This window comes from Elephas maximus, chromosome 19 (assembly GCF_024166365.1).
Source record: "Elephas maximus indicus isolate mEleMax1 chromosome 19, mEleMax1 primary haplotype, whole genome shotgun sequence".
NCBI lineage: Eukaryota > Metazoa > Chordata > Mammalia > Proboscidea > Elephantidae > Elephas > Elephas maximus.
In genome coordinates, this window is record NC_064837.1 from 15062419 (window position 1) to 15076315 (window position 13897).

The 13897-nt window shown below is 39.4% G+C and overlaps 1 protein-coding gene across 4 annotated transcripts in view; it reads right to left on the reverse strand.

Moving 5' to 3' along the window:
* The window catches only part of NUP88 (nucleoporin 88), a 71070-nt gene that overhangs the window by 41118 nt on the left and 16055 nt on the right, over positions 1–13897 (reverse strand). For 2 of the 4 annotated variants that reach the window (XM_049861027.1, XM_049861029.1), the window contains exons 4-7: positions 13216–13302; positions 9873–10061; positions 8106–8292; positions 7462–7609 (exon numbers count right to left, since the gene is read on the reverse strand). In XM_049861027.1, the coding sequence (XP_049716984.1) occupies positions 7462–7609; positions 8106–8292; positions 9873–10061; positions 13216–13302 (611 nt within the window). The remainder of the gene's footprint in view (positions 1–7461; positions 7610–8105; positions 8293–9872; positions 10062–13215; positions 13303–13897) is intronic. The other 2 variants (XM_049861028.1, XM_049861030.1) reach the window with 1 other exon arrangement.

The window sequence follows — 13897 nt, forward strand, 5'->3', positions numbered from 1 at the left end:
GAATCTGGAAGACATTATGCTGAGCGAAATGAGTCAGAGGCAAAAGGATAAATATTGTATAAGACCACTATTATAAGATCTTGAGAAATAGAAAAAACGGAGAAGAACACATACTTTTGTGGTTACAAAGGGGGGAGGGAGGGAGGGAGGGAGAGGGTTTTTTATTGATCCATCAGTAGATAAGAACTGCTTTGGGTGAAGGGAAAGACAACACACAATACAAGGAAGGTCAGCCTAATTGGACTGGACTAAAAGCAAAGAGGTTTCCGGGATAAAATGAAAGCTTCAAAGGTCAGTGGAGCAGGGGCTGGGATCTGGGGAACATGGTTTGAGGAGACTTCTAAGTCACTGGGCAAAATAATTCTATTATGAAAACATTCTGCATCCCACTTTGATTGTGGCGACTGGGATCCTAAATGCCAACAAGCAGCCATCTAAGATACATCAATTGGTCTCAACCTACCTGGAGCAAAGGCAAAGGAAGAATACCAAGGCCACACGACAACTAAGAACCCAAGAGACAGAAAGGGCCACATGAACCAGAGACCTACATTATCCTGAGACCCGAAGAACTAGTTGGTGCCCGGCCACAATCAATGTCTGCCCTGCTAGGGAGCACAACAGACAACTCCTGAGGGAGCAGGAGGCCAATGGGATACAGACCCCAAATTCTCATAAAAAGACCATACCTAATGATATGAATGCGACTAGAGGAATCCCAGAGACAATGCTCCCCAGAACTTCTGATGGCACAGGACAGGAACCATCCCCGAAGACAACTCATCAGGCATGAAAAGGACTGGTCAGCGGTGGGGAGAGAGATGCTGATGAAGAGTGAGCCAATTAAATTAGGTGGACACTGGAGAGTGTGTTGGCAACTCTTGACTGGAGGGGGGATGGGAAGATAGAGAGGGAAGATGGCAAAATTGGCACGAAACGAGAGACTGAAAGGGCTGACTCAATGGGGGAGAGCAAGCGGGAGAAGGGAGTAAGATGTATGTAAACCTAAATGTGACAGACTGATTGGAATGGTAAATGTTCACTTGAAGCTTAATAAAAATTAATTAAAAAAAAAAAAAAAAAAGAAACGAGATGGGCCACATCACAACAGAACCAAATGAAATTAAAAGAATCGTATCAGATTATTACAAAAAACTGCACTCTAACAAATCTGAAAACCTAGAAGAAATGGATGAATTCCTAGAAAAACACTACCTACCTAAACTAACACAATCAGAAGTAGAACAACTAAATAGACCCATAACAAAAAAAGAGATTGAAATGGTAATAAAAATACTCCCAACAAAAAAAAGCCCTGGCCCGGATGGCTTTACTGCAGAGTTCTACCAAACTTTCAGAGAAGAGTTAACACCACTACTACTAAAGGTATTTCAAAGTATAGAAAATGACGGAATACTGCCTAACTCATTCTATGAAGCCACCATATCCCTGATACCAAAACCAGGTAAAGACATCACAAAAAAAGAAAATTACAGACCTATATCTCTCATGAACATAGATGCAAAAATCCTCAACAAAATTCTAGCCAATAGAATTCAACAACATATCAAAAAAATAATTCACCCTGATCAAGTGGGATTTATACCAGGTATGCAAGGCTGGTTTAATATTAGAAAAACCACTAATGTAATCCACCATACAAATAAAACAAAAGACAAAAACCAGATGGTCTTATCAATTGATGCAGAAAAGGCATTTGACAAAGTCCAACACCCATTTATGATAAAAACTCTCACCAAAATAGGAATTGAAGGAAAATTCCTCAACATAATAAAGGGCATCTATATAAAGCCAAAATCACTCTAAATGGAGAGAGCCTGAAAGTATTTCCCTCGAGAAAAGGAACCAGACAAGGATGCCCTTTATCACTGCTCGTATTCAACATTGTGCTAGAGGTTCTAGTCAGAGCAATTAGGCAAGACAAAGAAATAAAAGGCATCCGGATTGGCAAGGAGGAAGTAAAATTATCTCTATTTGCAGATGACATGATCTTATACACAGAAAACCCTAAGGAATCCTCCAGAAAACTACTGGAACTAATAGAAGAGTTTGGCAGAGTCTCAGGTTATAAGATAAACATACAAACATCACTTGGATTCCTCTATATCAACAAAAAGAACATCAAAGAGGAAATAACCAAATCAATACCATTCACAGTAGCCCCCAAGAAGACAAAATACTTAGGAATAAATCTTACCAAAGATGGAAAAGACCTATATAAAGAAAACTACAAAGTACTACTGCAAGAAACTAAAAAGGACCTACTTAAGTGGAAAAACATACCTTGCTCATGGATAGGAAGACTTAACATAGTAAAAATGTATATTCTACCAAAAGCCATGTATACATACAATGCACTTCCGATCCAAATTCCAATGACATTTTTTAATGTGATGGAGAAACAAATCACCAACTTCATATGGAAGGGAAAGAAGCCCCAGATGAGTAAAGCATTACTGAAAAAGAAGAAGAAAGTGGGAGGCCTCACTCTACCTGATTTTAGAACCTATTATACTTCCTCAGTAGTCAAAACAGCCTGGTACTGGTACAACAACAGGCACATAGACCAATGGAACAGAATTGAGAACCCAGATATAAATCCATCCACATATGAGCAGCTGATATTTGACAAAGGCCCAGTTTCAGTTAATTGGGGAAAAGAGAGTCTTTTTAACAAAAGGTGCTGGCATAACTGGATATCCATTTGCAAAAAAATGAAACAGGACCCATACCTCACACCATGCACAAAAACTAACTCCAAGTGGATTAAAGACCTAAACATAAAGACTAAAACAATAAAGATCATGGAAGAAAAAATAGGGACAACGTTAGGAGCCCTAATACAAGGCATAAACAGAATGCAAAACATTACCAAAAATGACGAAGAGAAACCCGATAACTGGGAGCTCCTAAAAATCAAACATCTATGCTCATCTAAAGACATCACCAAAAGAATAAAAAGACCACCTACAGATTAGGAAAGAATTTTCAGCTATGACATGTCCAACCAGTGCCTGATCTCTAAAATCTACATGATTCTGTTAAAACTCAACCACAAAAAGACAAACAACCCAATCAAGAAGTGGGCAAAGGATAGGAACACGTACTTCACTAAAGAAGATATTTAGGCAGCCAACAGATACATAAGAAAATGCTCTCATTCATTAGCCATTAGAGAAATGCAAATTAAAACTATGATGAGATTCCATCTCACTCCAACAAGGCTGGCATTAATCCAAAAAACACAAAATAATAAATGTTGGAGAGGCTGCGGAGAGATTGGAACTCTTATACACTGCTGGTGGGAATGTAAAATGGTACAACCACTTTGGAAATCTATCTGGCGTTTTCTTAAAAAGTTAGAGATAGAACTACCATACACCCAGAAATCCCACTCCTCGGAATATACCCTAGAGAAATAAGAGCCTTCACACGAACAGATATATGCACACCCGTGTTAATTGCAGCTCTCTTTACAATAGCAAAAAGCTGGAAGCAACCAAGATGTCCATCAACGGATGAATGGGTAAATAAATTGTGGTATATTCACACAATGGAATGCTATGCATCGATAAAGAACAGTGACGAATCTGTGAAACATTTCATAACATAGAGGAACCTGGAAGGCATTATGCTGAGTGAAATTAGTCAGAGGCAAAAGGACAAATATTGTATAAGACCACTATTATAAGATCTTGAGAAATAGTATAAACTGAGAAGAACACATACTTTTGTGGTTATGAGGGGGGGAGGGAGGGAGGGTGGGAGAAGGTTACTTACTGATTAGTTAGTAGATAAGAACTACTTTAGGTAAAGGGAAGGACAATACTCAATACATGGAAGGTCAGCTCAACTGGACTGGACCAAAAGCAAAGAAGTTTCCGGGATAAACTGAATGCTTTGAAGGTCAGTGGAGCAAGGGCGGGGGTTTGGGGACTATGGCTCGAGGGGACTTCTAAGTCAATTGGCAAAATAATGCTACTGTGAAAACATTCTGCATCCCACTTTGAAATGTGGCATCTGGGGTCTTAAAGGCTAACAAGCAGCCATCTAAGATGCATCAATTGGTCTCAACCCACCTGGATCAAAGGAGAATGAAGAACACCAAGGTCACACGACAACTATGAGCCCAAGAGACAGAAAGGGCCACATGAACCAGAGACTTACATTATCCTGAGACCAGAAAAACTAGATGGTGCCCAGCCACATCCGATGACTGCCCTTACAGGGAGCACAACAGAGAACCTCTGAGGGAGCTGGAGATCAGTGGGATGCAGACCCCAAATTCTCATAAAAAGACCATACTTAATAGTCTGACTGAGACTAGAGGAATCCCGGCGGTCATGGTCCCCAAACCTTCTGTTGGCCCAGGACAGGAACCATTCCCAAAGACAACTCATCAGACATGGAAGGGACTGGACAATGGGTAGGAGAGAGAAGCTGACGAAGAGTGAGCTACTTGTATCAGGTGGACACTTGAGACTGTGTTGGCATCTCCTGTCTGGAGGGGAGATAGGAGGGTAGAGAGGGTTAGAAACTGGCAAAATTGTCACGAAAGGAGAGGCTGGAAGGGCTGACTCATTAGGGGGAGAGTAAGTGGGAGTATGGAGTAAGGTGTATATAAGCTTATATGTGACAGACTGACTTGATTTGTAAACATTCACTTAAAGCTCAATAAAAAATATTTAAAAAAAAGTAAAATGGTGATTAAAAAATGTTATAGCTCTATAGCAAATATATGCTTGTACCAATCTACTTCCATGAAATTACTGAAGCAAGTGCATTCCTATAGCATAAAAAAAAAAAACAAAAAAACCCGTTGCTGTTGAGTCAAGTCCAGCTCAGTGACCCTATGGGACAGAGTAGAACTGCTCCATAGCATTTCCCAAGAGCAGCTAGTGGATTCAAACTGCTGAACTTATCGTTTGTAGCCGTGGCTTTTAACCACTGCACCACAGGGCTCCTATAGCATAAACAAACAAAAAAAAAACCAAACCCGTTGCTGTCGAGTCGATTCCAACTCATTACAACCATATAAAACAGAGTAGAACTGCCCCATGGAGTTCCAAAGGAGCGCCTGGTGGATTTGAACTTTTTGGTTAGCAGCCATAGCTCTTATCCACTATGCCACCAAGGTGTCCTCCTATAGCACAGATCCAACGAAATGCCAGGTGGGACTTCAGCACAACTGCTCAGTGAACGGTACTGTCATAGTCTAATGGTCAAGTGTGAAATAACAAGCGAACTTCTACATGTCCTGATAACATGAATTACAGACAGTTTTAAAGTTTATTTTAAATTTTGGCTTTTTTTTTTCTTTTGATTAATTATATCTATACTAAGAAATGCGAAGAGTTGTTACATAATTTTAATGAATTGGTTTTGTAACAAAATTTCTACCTTCCTTTAAGGCCTGGTATTAGTAACTAAAGACTATCCTGAGATGAAAAGATGAGCTGTTGAATTCCTATTATTACTTGGGAATATTCATCTCTGTGACTCAGATTTCTTAATATTAAACTAAAAGACAGAAATAATATATACGCTAAAATTGATTTAAGATGGCAACTATAATCCATAACCCCTTTTTCAAATTTGTTTTTATGTATAGCTTCATTTTCTTAATGTTCACTTTATATTAAGTGTTATAAAAACTTTTTCATTTGCCCATACTTAAGATTTAATTTATGGCTCACACCATCTCATTAGGGCCGCCACTGTTTAAAATGGCTTTTAAAAATGTGTTTGTGATTCTGAGGTCAACAAAAAAATTTAATAGTGGAGTATAATAGAAATCTGCTATGAAAACAGACCAACATTAATTACTGAAATAGTAAATTTGCTACATATTCCCCAAAATGTTATTTGGTAGCCATTTAATTATGTTACTAAGAAATCTAGGTGTATATTAGTGACTGTGATTTGCCTTGTTAAGTACACATATGAACAAGTCAAAAATCTATTAGTTTCACATATGAAAATGTTAATTCACATTAAACCAAACCAGACTAAACCCACTACCGTCAAGTCGATTCTGACTCACAGTGACCCTACAGAACAGAGTCGAACTGCCCCACAGGGTTTCCAAGAAGCGCCTGGTGGATTCAAACTGCTGACCTTTTGGTTAGCAGCCTAGCTCTTTACCACTATACCATCAGGGCTTCTGATTAGAACCAAGAAAAAAATTCTTAAATTTAAGACTTCCCAAAGGTGTCTGGGAATTAATTCCCATAATTAATTTATATAACTTAACCTCATTCAATTTCAGTGTCTTCGTCTCTAAAGCAAAGTTCTTTATAAACTTAATACTTAAGACTATATCTCTCCAGAGATTTTAATTAGACACCCCCACAGGTTCTCCTTGTGTAAGGAACACTGTCCCCTTAAATGTTTTGAGTATACTTTAGTACAGAGTTGAAGCCAACTGTTAACAAAGCTAGGCAAACTGGCTAATAAGAGCTGTAAACAGATTAGGTCAAGTTACTACAAGATTGAACTCCCTTCTCTTTGTACTGGACAGAGGAAAACGACGAAATATACACCCAATTATTCCAGAATGAGTAAGGTTTTGTTCCTCATTCTTCACAAGGAAGAAGACAAGATCCTAGAGCAGAGTTTAAAAAAAGGGGGAGCAGGGGCAATTAGGACTACATGATTTAGTGTTAGAAGGGACCTTGGAAACCATCTCATATTAACTCTACTGTTTTCAGATGAGGAAACTGAATACCAGAGAGGTGGAGTAAATGCCCAATGCTACGGAGCCTATCAATGGTACAGCTGGGACTAAAATCTAGGACACTCCAGACTCCTAGTCATAAACTGAGCCTATCGCCCTGCCACTCTGTGTTTGCATAACACAGTCTTTGACTGTGTCAGAAGCCACTTGTCCAAGACCTTTCTAGATGAACAGATACACTGCCAGATGGCTCTTGTGCCAGTAAGGCAAGTTAAAAAAAAAGGAAAAAGATGATATTCAAATTGGGTCTGGACAGAACAAGATAATGTGTTATAAAAAGAAGAAAGATTTTAAAAAGATATCTTAAGATCAATATACCACAATTTTATTTTAAAAGCTATTTTTAAAGTTTACTTAAAGCTTACATACGTTTAAATATTTGAATCATGAAGTCTACTTTTGATAAGAACAGGAAAAATTCACAATTATAAACCTGGGTGGATCCTGGTTGAAGGCCACTATCTTAGAACTCCAGAAATTTTCTCAGACTACCTTGGACCTAAAGTAGAACGTAGTGATTAAAAGCCCAAAAGAATCCAATCAACTTTTTAAAGGGGCTAGAACGGCCGCAGAGTAAATAAATTATATGTGAGAGATACGGGTGTGTGTGTCTGCGTGCATAAACATATACATACATATATATATAAATCATAGTCCTAGTATAAATATAATGGGGAAAAAAAACAATTTAATAACTACCTTACCTCTGTGAAGTTTGATTGGACAAGAAAAGTCGGAATCAAAGGGCTCATCCTCTCCGGATGCGAGTTTCAGAGCAAGCTCCAACTCAACACATTCAAACACATACAGAGAAGGACTGAGGTCAGCCTTGGAATCCCAGGACTTTTCTGACTATTAAAAAAAAAAAAATTTTTTTAAATTTTGGTCTTCCATGTTCATTTGAAAATGTACACAATTAAAAACAGAAGTAAAAAGCTGGGTCAAAGAGTGCTTTCAAATTCTTCCTAATTCCATCCCCTATACTAACAGTGCTTTGTTACTTTTTTTAAAGAGAATAAAAAAGATCTCTTTTCTTTCAGGAAGATACAAATGAACAAGTTTAGAGAAAAGCCAGTTCAAAGTTCAAAGTTTCTTCATATCTGTTCTCCTTTAAAGACTGCAATAGAATTAAGAAAGAAATAACTAGGCTGGTGCGCCAAGGAACCTGGGCAACCTTCCAGCCTCTTTCCATTTAGATTTTTATGTGTGCTTCAATAATTTTTAAGCATTTATATTTCCCAAATATCAGAAGTGCCAGATATGCTAAAATTCCTCATACATTAAGCATCCACACTGGCCAGGAACCATGCTAGGTGCTGAAGATACACCCACATTAGCCTGCACTTACAGTTTGGTCATCTTCTTCTTCCCCTTCTAACACAACACAGTGATACAGCACTCCTGATTCAGTAGCGATCACTAAGATGTTGGGGACACAGGGTAAGCAGAGTATAGCACAAGCATCATAACCATAGTTATCTTCAGCCGCAGGATGCATGGGCAAAGGACCTAACAGCTTTCCAACGGTCCCAGGGCTAAAGAAAGAGTGAAAACATATTTGGAAAATGTTGACGGAAGATAACCATACTCATCACTTACTATCCTTCTTTGATTTTGACTTCTTCTAGATAACCCACTGCCGTCAGGTCGATTCCGACTCATAGCGACCCTACAGGACAGTACAGAACTTCCCCACAGGGTTTCCAAGGAGTGGCTGGTGAATTCGAAGTGCCAACCTTTTTATTGGCAGCCTTAAAAACGCACATTCTCAATGCTCAACCTTTTCTCTTCCCCGTTCACACTCTACCACTTCAGTGGTTCTCAATCAGAGATGATTTTGCTTCCACAGGGGACGTTCAGCAATGTCTCAAGACATTTTTGGCTGTCACAACTGAGGGGAAAGGTGGTTACTTTGTTATTTCTGCTAATGGATCGCTCCCTTATCCAAATAACCTGCCTTATTGATCTTGCCTTAGTAGCACCTACTGTGTTCATTTCTCTCTCTACATGACTACCACTCTAGTGCAAACTCTTGCAGATGCTAAGCTCAATCTTTCAACAACTTCTTTAAAACTCTCCCTCCCCCAGTCCCTTCCCCAAGCAGCTGTTTTATACTTTTCCTGCTTAGAAACCATCCCTGGCTTTACTCACTACAGAACCCCAGACCCCTTAACTAGTCATTTAACCCCACGTGAGCCCTGGTGACACAGTGATTAAAGCGCTCATCTGCTAATCGAAAGGTTGGCGGTTCGAACCTACCAGCTACTCTGTGGAAGAAAGATGTGGCAACCTGCTTCCGTACAGATGACAGCCTCGGAACACCTGTGGGACAGTTCTGCTGTCCTATAGGGTCGCTGAGTCAAATCAACATGACACAACAGGTTTGGTTTTTTGGTTTTACGTTTTCCCCGGACAGACACTTCTAGCTTTGTTACTTAACACATCTACATGAATCCTCTGCTCTGGCCCAAACTGCCTAATCACTGAACCTTAAATGACTCTTGTACTTGCTTGTTTTCATACTCCACTTCATGCTGCCCTCGTGGCTGAAGCAGCTTACCCTTTCTTGAATTTCATTTAATCCTGTGTTAGGCCTTCAAGTCTTACATGACATCAGTTCTTCTCTATGAAAATCTCAACTTCTCCAACCAGAATGATCTCACTTTCCTCTGGGTTCTTACTGTCTGTGGACTATGGCTAATTATCTTTTCATACGTATGTATGTCTTTTCCCCACAGCTGGGACATAACATACCAAATTACCATGTTCGGAATCGACTTGATGGCACTGGGTTTCTGGGTAATCATCCCCGCAGTGCCTTGTACATAGAAGATACAAAACATTAATACTTTTTTAGCTGACTAGACTTTGTGAACAACAACCCAGTCCTATGATATGTGATTACCCAGGAATGCTATAGAATTTACGAAATAATATGAAGAAATAAAAGTTAAATGATCTGTACCAATTATTTCTCCAAAATACGCAAGGCAAGCATCAAAAGGCTGGAATACTTCCACAAACTGAAAAATATGAATCCTAAGTCAAACCATCGCAATCTATACTGGAGCACAAGCTAGGTTTTCCTTTCAGGTGGGGTATCACTTCATCTTACCTGTGTAACAGACTAACGTACGTAAGGAAAGTCTCCCCGTTCTCATATAAGATATACAGTGGGTATGCCACTACTTCATCTTTGCCTTTTTGTCCAAATATATTCTTCGAAACTGCTGCCAAAGGCCCAAAGTCAAATGCAACTGCTGTCTCTCCTAAAGATGCGGTATACGCCCTTCTGGAAAGAGATCTGAAAATCAACTTGTTGGAAAAAACCAAAATGTCCAATAATAGGAGAAAGGTACAGAAATTGTATTTAATAGAGTGAAAAAACAAAATAAATTTATTATGAAGAATGCTAAACAACATTGGAAAATGTTCATAAAATTAAGTGGGCTATAAAATTATATACTGCTAATTCAATTTTAAATAATTTAAATAGAGATATCCCCCCCGCCAAATACACATACAGACATGCATAAACAGAAAAAAGAAACTGGAAGAAAACATGTGAAAACATCAATAGCTATTTCTGAGCAGCGGGATTCATTCACGCTACAAATATTTACTAAGCACCTGCTCTGTGCCAGGCACTGTTCTAAGTGCTAGAACATATCAGTGAATTAAACAAAGGACCTGTCCTCTAGTGAGAAAGAAGTATAATAAGCAGACAATAAAGAAAAACACAGCCTAATGTCAGAACATGGTATTATGAAAAATAATAAAGTAGGATAAGAGGGCAGAGATGTAGGGGCTGCTTTGGGTTGGGTGCTCAGGAAGGATTCTGAGAAGGTGATATTTGAGCAAAGATCTAAAGCAAGTAAGGGAGCCGGTCTTGTGGTTATCTGGGGACGGAGCAATCGAGGCAGAGGGAAGAGCAAATGGAAAGGCTCTAAGACGTGAAGGTGCTTGATGTGTCTGAGGAATGCAAGCAGCCAAGGCGGCTGGAACTCAGAGAGCCTGGGGACAGTGGGAGGAATGACGCTGAAGAGGCCGTCAGGTGCCAGATCTGTCGGCCCCTGTGGCCACGGCAAAGGCTGGGAGCCAATGGGGCATGGAGAGTGGGGAAGTAGAACGATCTGATGTATTCTTAAAGTATCACACTGGCTGCTATATTAAGAACAGACTATAAGGGATTACAAAAGATGTCCATTTTCTTCTTAATACTTTTTCTATCTTTTCTCTAATTTTCTACAATAAATACACATTACCTTTATAATAAGGAACTCACCCATACCTACCCATTGCTGTCAAGTTGATTCCGACTCATAGTGACCCTATGAGACAGAGCAGAACTACCCCATAGGGTTTCCAAGGAGCAGCTGGTGGATTTGAACTACTGACCTTTTGGTTAGTGGCCAAACGCTTAACCACTGGTGCCACCGAGGCTCCATAATAAGGAAAGACAAACTATAAAACCCTGTTGTTTTTAGTTTAAGTTTTAATATAATCAGTTACCCAAAAAGATTCCAATTCAATAGAAGATTAATGAACACGGGTAAGATAAAAAGGTTCCCAAAGAATTCTCTCAATTTCATATAGCTGAAGGTATGGTAGGTATATTATTCTAGTTTGTTACATGGAAAGGTATATAATAGAAAAAGGCAAAAACATCAGGAACCCCAAAAACTACGATGGAAGAACTGCCTCTAAGTTAAACTAAAAAATAAAGACAATGAACGGGAAAAAACAGCCACAGAAATTAACTTAAAAAGAACTAAATGGTTCCTAAGCCATCAAAACTTGACTGGAACTTAATAAATACTGTAATATATCTAATAATGATAAGCCGGGGCGGGGGAAGGCAAGCCCATTGCTGTCGAGTCGATTCCGACTCATAGTGATCATACAGGACATAGTAGAGCTGCCTCACAGAGTTTCCAAGGAGCACCTGGTGGATTCGAACTGCTGACCTTCTGGTTAGCAGCCGTAGCTCTTAACCACTATGCCACCAGGGTTTCCATCTAATAACGATAGTAGATAATAATTAATAGTGCTAAGCCCTATGCTAAAATTTTTTATTTTGTAAAATATTGGTCCCATGCATTATATTATTCTGTACGATAATCATAAGAAATAAGCACTTTTATTACCCCCATTTTACAGTCAGGGAAATGAAGCTTCATACAACTAAATAACTTGCCCAGATGTCCACAACTGGCAAATGGCAGAGACAAGATTAGAAAGCAGGTGTGTTGACACCAGAGCCAAAGCTCTTAACAACGGCATTTGCTCTATTATCTCTCATGTAGACAACTGTTTGTCAAAAGGAGGTCGGTCAGCTATGGAAGCACTTTGTAGGGGAAAACACTTTTGCAAGACTGAAGAACAGGATGTACCCCTCAGGGGTAGGTATTTCCCATTTGTGAAGATGGATACATCGAGATTTAAGAAGCTGATGCTGTAAGACATTCAAATCATTTAACTGAAACTTTCAGTACTGGGACCACTGAAGAAAATGAAGGTGGTCCGAGGTCCGCAGCAACACCTGGCTCCCAGGAGAAGCAGAGCAGATGCAAATCCCATCTGGAGGAACACACCCCCGATTCAGGATCTCAATGTTGCCAAATCAAGCAAATATAAGTTCACAACTAGAGATCAGCAATCACAGTAGGACAAGCCACCATGATTGAGTTAGGAAAAACAAGGAACACAGATTTAGATTCCCCCTAACGACTTCAGGTACTGAAACTGTTAAATACAAAATAGTTATGTATAAAATATTGAGGGAATAAAGATTAGAGTAACAAAAATAAACAAGACTATTAGATATGACCACCGCAGAGACATGAAAAGAACTAACGAACTTCCAGAAATACTGCTACTAAAAGCTTCACTCTACATGCATAGACTTGGTGATCATGTGTGGTAATCACCAGAAATACTGATCAGGAGGCCAGAGGAGTGGGGTTTGTGCGTTCAAAAGGAGACGCGTTAGTAGTCAAAGTAGCCAGGAACTTGTGCCTATAGTGGGTAAGAAAACATAAAAAAAAGCCAGCATCACAGGAGAGTCAGAAGTGCTATGTTCCACTCCAGGTTCTGGGATACTAGGTGCCGGTCTGGGAGTTCAGCAATCTGCCTTTCCCACACAAGTGAACAGCTGGTAGGCCTTTAGTCCAACACTCTCACCTTTCACCTCTTCTGGAATTTTCCCACTGTATAATTTATTCTCTTATCCAAGTCACACAGGGAATCTGCTCGAATTTTAGAACTTTCTTGAAAAAAGTTCACAATAGTAGTTATAGTTTTCATCTTCTTGTTATTCACATTGCTTACTTCTCACATTACCAAAAGCATGCTAAAGTCACCTCTGGAAAACTTTGCAGTCTCTGTTAAAACTGCATGGATAATCTCAATAAATTAGTTAAAAAACAAAACATTTCATAGCACACATAAAAACTTACCCTTTATTAAGTATTAAACTTTCCTCTTCTGCTTCTGAAAGTACAATTACCTTAGCAGGTGTCTGGGGCTCACGTAGAGAATAAATTCTAGCAATCAAAAGAGAAGAAAATCACCATTTAAAATTCTTTTATTCCCCAGAATGACCCTCTCCTTTCCATCTAGTCGGTTCCTACTCAAGAATTTTCCTAACAGGTCAATCATTTCTTTGACAAAGATCTTACTAGTACCAACAAAGTAGCCTATTTCACTTGTTCTTTTTTTTTTTTTAATAACTTTTATTAAGCTTCAAGTGAACGTTTACAAATCCAATCAGTCTGTCACATATAAGTTTACATACATCTCACTCCCTACTCCCACTTGCTCTCCCCCTCTGGAGTCAGCCCTTTCAGTCTCTTCTTTCTTGACAATTTTGCCGGCTTCCCTCTCTCTCTATCCTCCCATCCCCCCTCCAGACAAGAGTTGCCAACACAATCTCAAGTGTCCACCTGATATAATTAGCTCACTCTTCATCAGCGTCTCTCTCCCACCCGCTGACCAGTCCCTTTCATTTCTGATGAGTTGTCTTCGGGGATGGTTCCTGTTCTGTGTCAACTGAAGGTCTGGGGAGCATGGCTGCCGGGATTCCTCCAGTCTCAGTCAGACCATTAAGTTTGGTCTTTTTATGAGAATTTGGGGTCTGTA